This window comes from Balaenoptera ricei, chromosome 6 (assembly GCF_028023285.1).
Source record: "Balaenoptera ricei isolate mBalRic1 chromosome 6, mBalRic1.hap2, whole genome shotgun sequence".
In the NCBI taxonomy this organism is placed as follows: Eukaryota; Metazoa; Chordata; class Mammalia; order Artiodactyla; family Balaenopteridae; genus Balaenoptera; species Balaenoptera ricei.
This window is the reverse complement of record NC_082644.1, coordinates 57,720,091-57,734,114: the sequence shown is the minus strand read 5'-3', so window position 1 is coordinate 57,734,114 and position 14,024 is coordinate 57,720,091. Positions and strand designations below refer to the sequence as shown.

The window sequence follows — 14,024 nt, the reverse complement described above, 5'->3', positions numbered from 1 at the left end:
TTCATAAACTGGAGAAATAATAGTAGGAGTAATACTGCTACTGGGGCTAACATGTATGTGGCTCACTTCATACCGAGCTTTGCATGGTTTTATTTAATTTATAGAACACCCTATGAGGTAGCTACTCTTTTTTATCCCTGTTCTACAGATGTGAAAATTGAGGCCTAACGAGGGTAAGGACACACAGCTAAGTGTAGAGTCAGGATCTTTCTGACTACTATTGATTTTAACCTTTTTCAGTTCAAATGTCTTTCATCTGAAAAGTTCTGTGAAATTTTTTAAGAAGTTTATAGCTATTTAATATGCTTCCAAAAATAAGTCAATAGTAGACATTTTAAGCCATTTCCTCTCGGAGGATGAAATGTGTACCACCATTGGTACATGATATGATAATAGGTTGATATATTAGAGTTATGTATTTATTTTTAATGTTTATTTCTATTTATGACAGATAGTAGTTTTCCATTTACAACTGTAATATAGTTTCCTTTTAAAATACTTCATTTAACTTACGACGTGAGTTAATTTAAAGGAAAGTATTATTTAGAGTTGTGAGTATGGCAGAAATTATAAAGATGGCACTTGAAAGACTGAAGTTTGAAAAAATTTAAAACTCTAACTGTGATTACCTTTATTAGTAATGCTTATAATACATTAAATGAGTAGTTCTTAACTGAATTTTCTTGCTTCCTCCAGAATGACTTAAATGACATTCTGTGAACATTATTCTAAGGACTTACGCTCCTTTATTTCCTTTGAATCATATCTTGAATCTGCACATTTATATATAAATATGTTTGAAGGGCCTTTATGTAGCATATAGTACAGGCTTCTTTACTGTTGCTTTGAGGTAATGATTATGACCTACTAGTGAAACTGTAAGAAGTCAGACTGTACTCCCAACAATTAAAGCTTTCCAGGAGTGAAATAATAGGCTTCTTTGGGGAACTAGTGAACTCTCTGCCTTGGAAAGTTTGAAACAGGGGGTAGATGATTCTTTGTCATGGTTACTGAAGAAAAGAGCTCTGCAAACGTTGGATTAGAGGAATTTTAAGATAATTCCTAACGTTTAAGCTCTAAGATTTTAACCTATGTACTTTTTTTTTTTTAACATCTTTACTGGAGTATAATTGCTTTACAATGGTGTGTTAGTTTCTGCTTTATAACAAAGTGAATCAGTTATACATATACATATGTTCCCATATCTCTTCCCTCTTGCATCTCCCTCCCTCCCACCCTCCCTATCCCACCCCTCTAGGTGGTCACAAAGCACAGAGCTGATCTCCCTGTGCTATGCGGTTGCTTCCCACTAGCTATCTGTTTTACGTTTGGTAGTGTATATATGTCCATGCCACTCTCTCACTTTGTCACATCTTACCCTTCCCCCTCCACATATCCTCAAGTCCATTCTCTAGTAGGTCTGTGTCTTTATTCCCGTCTTGCCACTAGGTTCTTCATGACCTTTTTTTTTTTTTCCTTAGATTCCATATATATGTGTTAGCATACTGTATTTGTTTTTCTCTTTCTGACTTACTTCACTCTGTATGACAGACTCTAGGTCCATCCACCTCACTACAAATAACTCAATTTCGTTTCTTTTTATGGCTGAGTAATATTCCACTGTATGTATGTGCCACATCTTCTTTATCCATTCATCCGATGATGGACACTTAGGTTGCTTCCATGTCCTGGCTATTGTAAATAGAGCTGCAATGAACATTTTGGTACATGACTCTTTTTGAATTATGGTTTTCTCAGGGTATATGCCCAGTAGTGGGATTGCTGGGACTCCAGAGCAAATTTTTTCCTTAAGTTTGTTTTTCTATTATTTGTGTTTTGGTGCTTGAAAAATTTCACTCAAGTTTTGTATTCCAATAAGCACAAACTAACAGTTCTAAATATTAATTATGTATTACAACTAAGCACCAGCTAACAGTCCTAAATGCTTTAATATAATGTCCCTTATCTGTTCTTCATCCCTATATAACTGTACTATAATAGAAGTTACTAATAATATTAATAAATAAACAAGAAACAGTAAAAATTAAGTAGTAATTAAAGTCCACGACTCATTGATAGTTTCTGTGACTTCTCTTCCCCCATCCCCTCTTTCTTGTCATTGTATGTCATATGACAGCCACTTCCTTTCCATTTATCAGTGGTATAAGAAGGACTGATATGACATGAGGGATGATTGGATAAGTTATTTCATTTTCTACCTATACTTCTGATTCTTTTTCAGAATCTTCTTTAAAATCTTTTAGAGTCACAAACTCTCAAGTATTAATTTTTCAAAGTAGTTCTAAGTTTTGGATAATGTATTTCAAAAGGAGAATTGATATTTTAGGTCTTTAAAGTAAATAATACCTTTAATTTACAACTTTGAGAGCAGTGAGTTTTGGGGTAGGACATTGTTTTACCTGTTGGATAGATCTGATTTAGCAATTGGTGATAACGACGTTATAGAGGAAATGCTGCCTGAACCTTGCAGGTGGTTAAGGGTTTTAAGCTTCTGTTTCCTTCCAGGTAGATCTAGTTAGGATCTCACTAAAAGGCAGGAGGAAAAAACTGTGTGTGTATTTTAGAGTTTTAATTTTGGCCAACAATTTCATAACAATGAATATTCCTGCATGAAACTATTTTCAATGGAATGTATATGTATACATACGTAGATGGACTATACATATGTATATGTATATATTAGATGGAATATATGTATATATTTTAATATATTATTATATATTAAATATTACATATAATAATATAATAAATAAAATTATTATATATTAAACATATCTTGAAGAACTCAGCTAAGAATTTGCACAACAGGCTATTTTAATGAATACATATAATGTATAACTTTAGAAAGAATATATATTCTCTATATTCCTCTAATTAAATTTTCTTAGTTATAAATTTTTTTTCCATTGAAAACTTATAGTATAAAACTAAAATTTTTCAATAATTTTTTTTATACTTGAAATTTTTCTTTTTTAATTTTTGGCTGCACTGTGCGGCTTGTGGGATCTTAATTCCCCCACCAGGGATCGAACCTGTGCCCTTGGCAGTGAAAACACAGAGACCTAACCACTGGACCGCCAGGGAATTCCCTTCAACATGTCAGGTCTTCATTAGCTGTGGTAACTGATTGTTGGGCAATGGCAGGGAGAAGATCCTGATAATCCTTAAATCTAGTTTAAGTTTAAATTTAGTTTAAAATAATGCTAGTCAAGGATATGATACTGAACAGACTGAATCTAAATTTATTTATTTTATTACATTCAGTATTTAGGGACTTCTTTATTTTTCTAAATACATCAATCAAAAGTATAAAAAGAAGTACAAAAGTACTGGGTTGGCCAAAAAGTTCCTTTGGTTTTTAAGTAAAAATAAAAGACACATTTTTTATTTTCACCAAGAACTTTATTGAACAATGTATTCACCATTTTGTTCCACTAACTTCTGCCATTTTTCAGGCAACTTCATAATTCCATCTTCCCAAAACTTTTTATCTTTTTGAGCAGAGAACTTTTCCAGGTGCCTCTTACAGTCTTCCAGGGAATTGAAATTTTTTCCATTAAGAGAATTTTGTAAAGACCGAAATCAATGGAAATCTGAAGGTGCAATGTCTGGTGAATATGGCGAGTGAATCAGAACTTCCCAGCCAAGCTGTAACAGTTTTTGTCTGGTCATCAAAGAAACATGCAGTCTTGCGTTATCCTGATGGAAGATTATGTATTTTCTGTTGACTAATTCCGGATGCTTTTCGTTGAGTGCCACTTTCAGTTGGTCTAATTGAGAGCAGTACTTGTTGGAATTAATTGTTTGGTTTTCACTCCCTTCCAATCCCACCATATACACAATATCACCTTCTTTGGATGAAGACCGGCATTTGGTGTGGTTGGTGGTGGTTCATTTTGCTTGCCCCACTATCTCTTCCATTCCACATTATTGTACACTTTTCATCACCCGTCACAATTTGTTTTAAAAACGGAATGTTTTTGTTACGTTTCAGTAGAGAATCGCCTGCGGAAAGACGGTCATAAAGGTTTTCTTCGCTTAACTTATGTGGAACCCAAACATCAAAGCAATTAACATAACCAAGCTGGTGCAAATGATTTTCAGTGCTTGATTAGGATATTTTGAGTATGTCGGCTGTCTCCCGCATGGTATAACATTGATTGTTCTCAATTAATGTCTCGATTTGATCACTATCAGCTTCAACTGGTCTACCCGACCGTGGAGCATCATCCAGCGAGAAATCTCCAGCACAAAACTTCGCAAACCACTTTTGACACGTTTGATCAGTCACAGCACCTTCTCCATACACTGCGCAAATCTTTTTTGTGTGTTTCAGTTGCGTTTTTACCTGTCTTGAAATAATAAAGCGTAATATGCCAAAAATGTTGCTTTTTTCTTCCATATTCAATATCCAAATGGCTACACAAAAATTCACCAAATTTGATAAGTTTCTTTTAAATGCACGCTGATATGACAGCTGTCACAATACAGTCTAACAAAATTGTTTCGAATGAAGTTAAAGACAAGTAAGGTGTACTAGAGCCAAATTACTGAAAAAACTGAATGAACTTTTTAGCCAACCCAGTATTATAACTTGTGGCACTATTATTGTTTATATTCTTGGTAAAAGATAGCCTGAAGATGGCTATTTGTTAAAACAGCTGTACTGTTGTCACATTCTTAGCTGAACTCTTAAACAACAATAACAACAACAAAATGGAATCCAGTAGGAAAGAACGGCTCTTAACTACAAGTTTCCTTCTTCTCCCTTTCCTTTCTTGCCTAAAATCCTCCATCTGTCAAGTCCTGACTCTTCTCTATTGGATTCAAAGAGACTGGGGCTCCCTTGAACCTTCAGTTTACTCCCACCCTACTCATTCCCCTTGGGTGGGGCTGTTGGCAGAAGCATAGGAGCCAACTTCTTTGGGTTGTGCATGAGATTACTGACAGCAAGGGATGTTCCCCATTTCAGTGGACTCAACTTGGACTTTATTTATAAAATAGCACCAAATAACAGGTGCATTTAATTTTATATTTGCTGAGTAATAATTTTTTTAATTAAAATTTGATTTTAATAAAGTTAGCACTTGTACATAATCTAAAAAGTAAAATAGTGCTTTTAAGCTCATGAAAAACCACATTTTGGTACCCCATTGCTTTCTACGACCAGTTTCTGCTCCTTTGAAGCAACCAATTTTAATTCTTATAGCTGTTTCTTCTGATATTTAACTTTGTATTTCTAAATAACATGCATATTGTGCCACTTTTTCAACTTCCACCTCTACATGTTATCTATTGGCCTCAACTTATTTATCTACATTGTACATTTCTACCACACAGCACACACTTATTTCTTCCTTCCTCCCATCCTTTCAGTAGGGTTGTATTTTGGTGTATTTTTCTACATTTTTTTTGGTGCCTCATCTTTATTTTTACTCTATACAACGTTTTATTATATTCTTTGTTGTTTATTGTCTGTCTTCGTATGTGGAGAGGAACTTTGTTTTGTTCATTGCTATCTCCCAAAGTCTAGACTAGTGCTTGGTACACAAGAGCTGCAAAGTAAAGATTTGCTGAATCATCAAACGAATGAGTAGTTAATAATTGTCTCATTTTATGTTGGATTAGTTTGTGTGCACCAATCACTAAGTTATTCTTAAACTGTCTAACAAAATTGAAAATCTCTCATTATGTTTCTATACCTCAGAAATTCTATCATTTTGAGTTTGTTGTAAGATGTATCACTCTTGGACTGTTCTCTCCACCTCCTCCTTTCTGGACGAATTGTTTTATAGGCTCCCTGTCACAGTCATCCCAGGACTTCTCTTCACCATCATCGTTGGCATTCCCTTTACTTCTCTTTTATATTGGATCTCTTGATCTCGTGCCCATCTTCCTTGTTTGATTTACTCCCTTATGAAGTAGCTTCTTGAGAAATTATACATCAGAGGAAAAATTTTAAAGCTTGCATTCTGAAAATGTCTTTACTTGATCTTTACCCTTTTTCATAGTTTAGCTGGCTGTTTATTCAGTTCTAGTGTCAAGAAGACTGAAGTCATTTGATTCCTGATCTTTGTATGTGGCCCGTGTTTTCCTCTGGAAACTTGTATAGAGTGTATATGTTACCAAGTCTGGAAACAGGCAAATATCTAGAAATGGTTTATTGGTGTTACATTGTAACACATGATAAAATAATACTAATAATATGTATTTCTGTACTCTATGAACACAATGTGGAATCTTCTCTTTGTTCCCACTGTTCTGAAATTTCATGATGATGGGCCTGGCATAGATTGTTTTTCATTCATGCTGGGCACTCACTGAGCTCTTTCAATTATAGAGATTTGAATAATTCGTTTCTGGGAAATTCTCTTATATTATTACTTTGCTGATTTCTCCCTTTCCACTTTCTTTACCTTCTGTTTCTAGAACTTCTGTTATTTATATGTTGGGATTCCTGGATTGATTTTCTTATCTTTTCTCTACTTTGATCCATTTTTGTTGTTTAGTTTTACTTTCTGGGAAGTTGATATCAATGTCTTATCTAAACTATACATGTTTAAATTTTACCCACTCTGCCGTGGAATATCCTTGATTCAAGGAAGAATATACCAAAAGGTTGGCACTAGAATTGTCTCTGTTCCATTCCTAAAGAAAGAAATGTTGACTGTTCAGAGTAAGATCATGTGTTATTCAAAAATTAGCTCTTCATTTGATTATAGCCTGAGTGTAGTGTGGATTTAGTTGTACTGAGTCACCCTATCTCTCATATTACAGCTTAAAAGTTATAGGAAACAGATCTACTACATTTATCAGGAAGATATCAGGTTAAAAATAGCGGCAACACTTTAATTTGAATTAAAATTATCCATTTGGTGTATTATCTACAGCAAAATTTAAACTAAAATACTTCCGAACTGCTTGTCATCTTATGTCCAAACAAGAATGTAAATACAGTTTAGCGCTAGCCAGAGCAAAATTCAAATAGTCAAGCAAATCCTTTGAAAAGTAATTTATGTTTTCACAGTGAATATGAATGATTTTTGATTATTCTTGCTTTTGGATTTTCCATGTCACCACACCAGTTCCACTTGCATGGACACTCAGGAGTGAAACATTTGTGTCATTTCTAATGTTATACTTTAATTTGAAAATCATTTGATAGGACTGCTTTCTGTTTTGAGGCAGTCTCTGAGCTAATTGAACTGTGGTGGGTGGGGTTTGTTTATCATAAATAGTGGTGAATCAACACTAACCAGATCTATTTTGCTTATAACCTTGGGTATAGTACAGATATCTGCTATCAAAAAGTGGGGCTATTATTCCTTTAGAGTCTTTCATTTAAGAATGTACAATTCTTTCTATTTGAAAAAATGAGAAGTGACCTTTAAAACCTCTGGGCATGAAACCATGATATATAATACATCTGCCACTTGTGTTAAAGTTGTATAATAGGACCTGATAAAAGCATATTTGAAAAACCTGCTCTCACACTTTAACTTTTCAGATTAGAAAGAGAGTATTTCTCCAAAAACAAGAAACTAAATGAAGAAATCGAGGAACAGAAGAAAGTAATTACAGACCTTTCAAAGAGACTCCAGTATAATGAAAAAAGTTGCAGTGAATTACAGGAAGAACTTGTAATGGTAAGGATAAAAAAGAAAACCCTATGACAGTTACTTTATTGGGTCAAATTTGATGTTTAACAGGTTTTTTTTTCTCACTACATGCCATGAGATAATTGTATGAAAGTAATTTTAGTGACATTGATATAAAATTTCAAAACTGGAGATGCTGTTTACAACAAAGCTATACATAATAAAACCTCTCTTCTTTGGAATAATTGGGAAAACTAAATGAATTAGTGGAAAGTCTTAATTACAGAGTGTTTTGAAATTGATTCAGGTGTTTTTTTTTGTTTTTTTTTAAGTGCATAAAACAATGTTACCTAGATGGAGGTGGGGTTAGGGTTTATAATCGGTAGATCTAATGATTTCAAAGACCCCCCCCCTTTTTTTTTAATAAATTTATTTTATTTTTGGCTGTGTTGGGTCTTCATTGCTGTGAGTGGGCTTTTCTCTGGTTGAGGCGAGCGGGGGCTACTCTTCCTTGTGGTGCGTGGGCTTCTCACTGCGGTGGCTTCTCTTGTTGGGGAACACGGGCTCTAGGCGCGTGGGCTTCAGTGGTTGTGATACGCGGTTTCAGTAGTTGTGGCTCACAGGCTTAGTTGCTTCGCAGCATGTGGGATCTTCCTGGACCAGGGCTCGAACCCGTGTCCCCTGCATTGGCAGGTGGATTCTTAACCGCTGCGCCACCGGGGAAGCCCTATTTTTATTTTTTAAATTTATTTTTGGCTGTGTTGGGTTTTCGTTGCTGTGCACGGGCTTTCTCTAGTTGTGGCGAGCGGGGACTACTCTTCGTTGTGGTGCGCCACCAGGGAAGCCCCAAAGACTCCCTTTTATAATCATTTTGAACCTGATCACTCTGTCTCCATTCCCCAATAATCGAGCCTTCACACCATCACCAAATTTATCTTTCTAAAGTATTGATCTGCTCTTGTCACCCTGCATTTATTAAAAAACCATCAGTGTCTCCCTGTTGCTTTCAGAATAAAGTCCAGCTTCTTGTCATGTAATCTAAGGCCCTTTTCTTTGTGGCTCTATGTTAACTTTTCCAGCTTCTTCTATTGCCATTGCCCTCTCTTTATCTTGCTTCAGCCACATTAAAGTACTCTCAGCTTCGTAAACACATTATATATCTTCACAGTGTCTTACGTTTGTTCAGACTGTTCATTTTTTGACCCACATTGACTGAAATGCTCATTCTCTTCTTTTAACAAATTCCTATGTTATCCTGTGATGGTCAGCTCTGAAATTTTGCAGTCTGTGACGCTTACTATGGTTCCATCTTTTCCTACTTTTTCATCCATCTAAAGTCAGAATTCTGCCCCCTCCCAACTTTGTGTTTCCTTAGTTCTTAGTTTAGCATCTTTATCATAACACCAAAATCTGATGTGTATTATCTCTGCCAAGAGATTGAGAGTGCATTGAGACTAACTTCATTTTACATGCCAAGATTCCACAGTAGTACTTGCCTCAATAAACATTTGTTGGATGGATTTATTTGGTCGATGCACATACTCCTACTCTGCAGTTTGCTCGGAACCCCAAGAGGGAGGGCATAAAGTTTATAGTAATACCCTATTTCCTCTTTGTCTTGTTCTCCACGTACATACCTTCCCCAGAGACTTGGCTACTTCACTTTCAATTATATTCCACAACTCTTAGCCATGTTAGTTACTGAGGAAAATGAATATTTTTTCCCTTGTCCAAAAAAGATGGAAACTCAGGGTTATGTGAAGAAGTGGTAGCCAAATCAATGCTGCCTAGTTAGAAAGGTAACAATGACAAAGAAAGTAATGATGGGATAACATTTAAACTCTTTATCATTTTCAAATGACCCAATATTATACAGACAGGTGGCCCTCTATCTGTCTTGCTTCAGCCACATTAGAGTACTCTTGGCTTCCTAAACAAATTATATATTTTCTTAACTTTCTTGCTTCTGTTTTGGTTGTTCATATTTTTGACCCACATTGACTGAAATGCTCCTTCTTTTCCCATAACAAATGTCTGTATATCCTCTAATGTTCAACTCTGTCTCCATTTAACTCAGGATATCCAGTTTGTTCTGATAAAGGGATTGATATCATTGCTTGCACTGTGGTTGAATTTGTAGTTTGAGTTCTTTGGATGTGGGATTTTAGAAAACTTAGAGCTCTCTGTGTGGCATGCTGTAGTGCCTATTCACTGTTATGTGCCATCCTAAATTTCATGGGCTATCCCACTTCTCACTCCTGGTTCAGGAGAGTGAATCATGGTGGAGAAAAACACGTCAGTCATTGTGCTGAGTCTTGGTCTTGCTGTAATCAAACAGTTTGGAAAGTGAGTTATAACTGAGAATGCAATGGTGAAGACATTGTCACCAATATAAGTTGCGTGAATCCTCCTGGTCTCCTAGCACTCCAATGACTAGATAAAAGAAGACTGGCTGAATTCACCACTGAATTCAGGGTGCTTTGTGATTAAAAATAATTTACTTGGTGCCAACAGGGTTTTACTTTTTAACTTTTACAATTTGGTGGCTGGTCTGAAATAAGGTGAGTTGTAGCTCTCCAGCAACCACTGTTTGCTTGTTTGGACCATTGGCACTCAGCCTATAAAGCACTATTGTTCTGACTGGTGGAAGAGCCATTGGGATGTTCAGAAACGTATTCAGGTTGCAGCCTAAGTGATCTACAGTTCACATGGTTCAGCCTAACTATTTATATGCTCCTCTCTGTTTTTTCATCTCTCTTAAAGCCCTAGCTTTATGTCTTATTTTCTTCCATCTTTCTGTTTTCTTGTCCCCCTCTTTTTATCCTTCCTTATTATTAGCTTTCTCTTTTAACTTGTTCTGTGTTATTCTTTTTAGAACAGTTGCTTTCTATCTCTTTATGCAACCATAATATGAAATTTTAAAAATATTTAATGAAAATACTATTACTTTAAATAGTAAGTACAGTGTTTTATTTTTTATTAAAAAACTCATCTCTAGCTGTTCCTAAATCATTTTTTGGGTACATATTCCTTTATTTCCTTTTATTTTTTCTGTAGGTTAGTGGCCTTTGAGTTGGGAGGGGAATCTTATAAATTTCTCTCTAAAGAGATATCTGTCAAATTAAAAATTTTAAACCATAAAAATGGAGTTTTTTTTAGTTCTGCATCCTCACAGTCTGTTATTTTTGCTTTGAATTCATAATTGTTTTTGACTGAAGAGAAAATGCCTTAAGATGAGGCTTTTACCTTTTGTTTTTGGAAATAAAACTTTGTTTTAATGACATCCTATGATCCTACGTACCCTAGTGTGTCTTTCCTACAGTTATGTTTCTATTGAACATAATAGTTTCAGCTTTTATAGAATATAGATGGGAAGCATAAGTTAGCTACAGGTAATTTTCCTCTCCCTTTGAGGTAACCGCTTGTCTTCTAGCTTAGGTCACATTCATGGCCATTATTCAAGTCTTGGTCTTTATTTTCTATGTTGCATTGTAAGAGAAAATTAAAGCCACTTTCCTCTATAGGTTTACTAGTGAGATCAAGGTATTTTTAATATATGCAAAGGCTTCAGGAAGTTTTGAGACTTAAAAATAGCAATTGTATAACCTAAGGTCTCATAGCCTCTCAGAATTGGAAGAAACCATAGAGATTATCCAGGTCAGGATATACAAAGTGTCAATAAGCCAGTTGCAACGTGATAGCTTCCCTGTTTCAAGAGAGAGAATAAAAATATAGAGCGTAATTTTGGAAAAGTTCAAACTGGTTATGTTGAGTCTTTTGTTGATATTTAAGGAATATAAACCCAGCCAACATTAGTTGTACTTTTATATTTGTGAAATTACTCCTATTCAAGGTGTGGATTTAGAAGATATGATTAGCAAATGAGTAGTATATTATTATTATTTTTAATGTCATAGAATTAATAGAATTTCAACATAGGACATCTAAGGATTTAACAAAATTAGTTTCATGTTCCATGTTATACACTATTGAATTTGGCTTTAAAAAGTTTTGATTAAAGTTGAACTATTAATTTTAAATTCTATGAATTTAATAGTGATTTAATCAACTGCTAATTAAAACCGAATTTCAAGTTTAAGCTGCTTAGTGATCATGCTTATTAAAGCCCATCAGAGATTCAATAGATCCAGTTGGGTCTTTTAGTCATTACTGTGAGTTTTTTTTGTTGTTGTTTTTTTTTTACTGTGAGTTTTTATATCTGCTTCTTTTGAAGCAGGGGAGCTATCATTTTCAAATTGGTATTATTAGGATTTGCTTTGTGCTTTCCACAATGAAATTTTTTTAAGTCCATCATTTCTTGAGATTTGTTTTTCTGCCACTCAGTAATATTTAGTTACAGCTCTAGGAGAGACCACATATTGAAAAGGGAATTCTAGTTCTCATGAGGTTTTGCTCAAAGAATATTTTATTCTCTAAAGAACTTGTGATTGAAAATGGTCAAGTGTATATTTTTTCCCTATACTTTGGGGGCTTGACTGATTATATAATAATAATGATTGCTAGGATTAGATAGGATTTTGGCAAGTGCTTTGATTGCTGTGCTTTGTGGTAAAGTAAAAGTTTCTTGATAATATTTTTGCATCAAATGATCAGTTAGGTTTGCTTTAGAAGGACATGTCTCTGATTTTGCAGGAGGCATTCAAAACTAATGGGCTAATAAAAATTCTATTCTGAATTTTTACTAAAAATTTGTTGATTCCTGCTTTTTACCAATAATAGGAGTAGTATTTATATATAAGCATTGTTTTTGCTAATATAAACATCACTTTCTGTCTCTCTTAGTGGTCCTTAAAAATTTAATACTATTAAATAGTATTTCTCAAATGTGCGTATGTTTGTATTTGTGTATTTAAATGTGCATTATATGACTGGCTTCCTAAATTTATAATGTGGCCATAAAGCTTTTTTATTAAGCTTTTTGAAATTTATTAATATATATATTCTTAAGTTTTGAAAATTTAAATCTCATTTTTGACCTGGGAAAAAATAAAATGATATTGTGTTTGTGTGTGTGTGTGCGTGTGTGTGCGTGTGCGTGTGTGTGTGTGTGTGTGTGTGAGAGTGAGAGAGAGAGAGAGAGAGAAGGAGAGAGAGAGAGAAAGATAGAGATAGAGGGAGATGTTTATATGTCAGGGCCTATATTGAGATTGGACAGTAGCATTTTCTGAAAAATAAACTAAGTGTAAAGCTGTGTAAGGGAAGGTGACAGTTCATCATATGCCATAAGCAATTGGGATCATAGAATGCTCACATCCGTGGAAGCAGCATAGATGAGCAGTGAGGAAAAGAAATAGTAAATTGTTTTATGAAGAAATCAGAGAGATTAGTTATCTTCAATATGATCCAAGGAAAAGCTGCAGATGGTGATGATTATGAAAGCTAACCAGATCAAATTCAGTTTAGCTGAGCAAGCTCTCCTGGAGTCCTTACATGGGCTGCCTATGTGGTAACTGGGTGGAAGATAAGATGAAAAGGTGAGATGTGGAGCATAAGTATGTGATGTCGGTTGCAGGTTCTGATGCTCCTCTGTCTTTTTCAGAATTCCTTTGTAATGGCTTAAAATATATTTAAACTAATTTAAAAGCTTATGTGAGTTCAAAACTGTCCAGAAATTATAGGTGTTATGTATCACTGCTACAAAAGTTCAACCTACTTTTAAAATGCTAATTTCATTAAACAAATCCAGTGACTAAGTAAAGGTATTTATTTTTTACCTGTTTGTTTTTTCTATAATTTTTAACCTTATTAACAGTTCCCCTTAATTTCTTTTATTCTTATTTATGGTTTGAGTCAACTTTTCCATTGCAGATCAGCAGGGCTCATTTGGCTAATTTCTAGGTATAAATGTTTGCATATGCTTTTTAATGTTTTTTTCACGAGTTTGTGTTAGAAATTTTTATTTACATGCATATCCATTTATGATATTCATGCATGATTAGCAAAAGTGAGGGATGAGTTTTTATAGGCTCAAAGAAAGATAAGATGGTAGAATGACATGTTAGATTAAGCCAGAAATTCATTTACTTTAGCAGTGTGTATAGTATACCAAGGTGGAAATACTACATAGTTCTTTGTCATCTCATTGTTCTTTCTGGTTAAAGATATTCTATAACCAACCTTGACTCCTCTTTAATAGTATATTAAGGTCTGTGAGTCACAAATGTTTCTGAACTTTCTTTGAATATTTTGATATTTTTAGTCCCCTTTCTACACTTGTTGTAGATTCATCATGACATCTATAAAGTAGTCCTTGGTTCATGGTGAGTGATCAGTAAATGTTCATCCGAACATCATCTGGTTAGCCAACATAGCAGTAAGGAACTTTTATTCCTAGGGTAATAAACTCTTTATGTGAATTATGTCCAAGGCAAAAAGAAGTGAGTT

General features: G+C 34.5%; 1 protein-coding gene across 10 annotated transcripts in view; it reads left to right on the top strand.

Moving 5' to 3' along the window:
* Positions 1-14,024, top strand: part of CCDC171 (coiled-coil domain containing 171) — a 364,663-nt gene that overhangs the window by 86,382 nt on the left and 264,257 nt on the right. For all 10 annotated transcript variants that reach the window (XM_059924676.1, XM_059924681.1, XM_059924684.1 and 7 more), the window contains one exon: positions 7,529-7,667. In XM_059924676.1, coding sequence (XP_059780659.1) covers positions 7,529-7,667 — 139 coding nt within the window. The remainder of the gene's footprint in view (positions 1-7,528; positions 7,668-14,024) is intronic.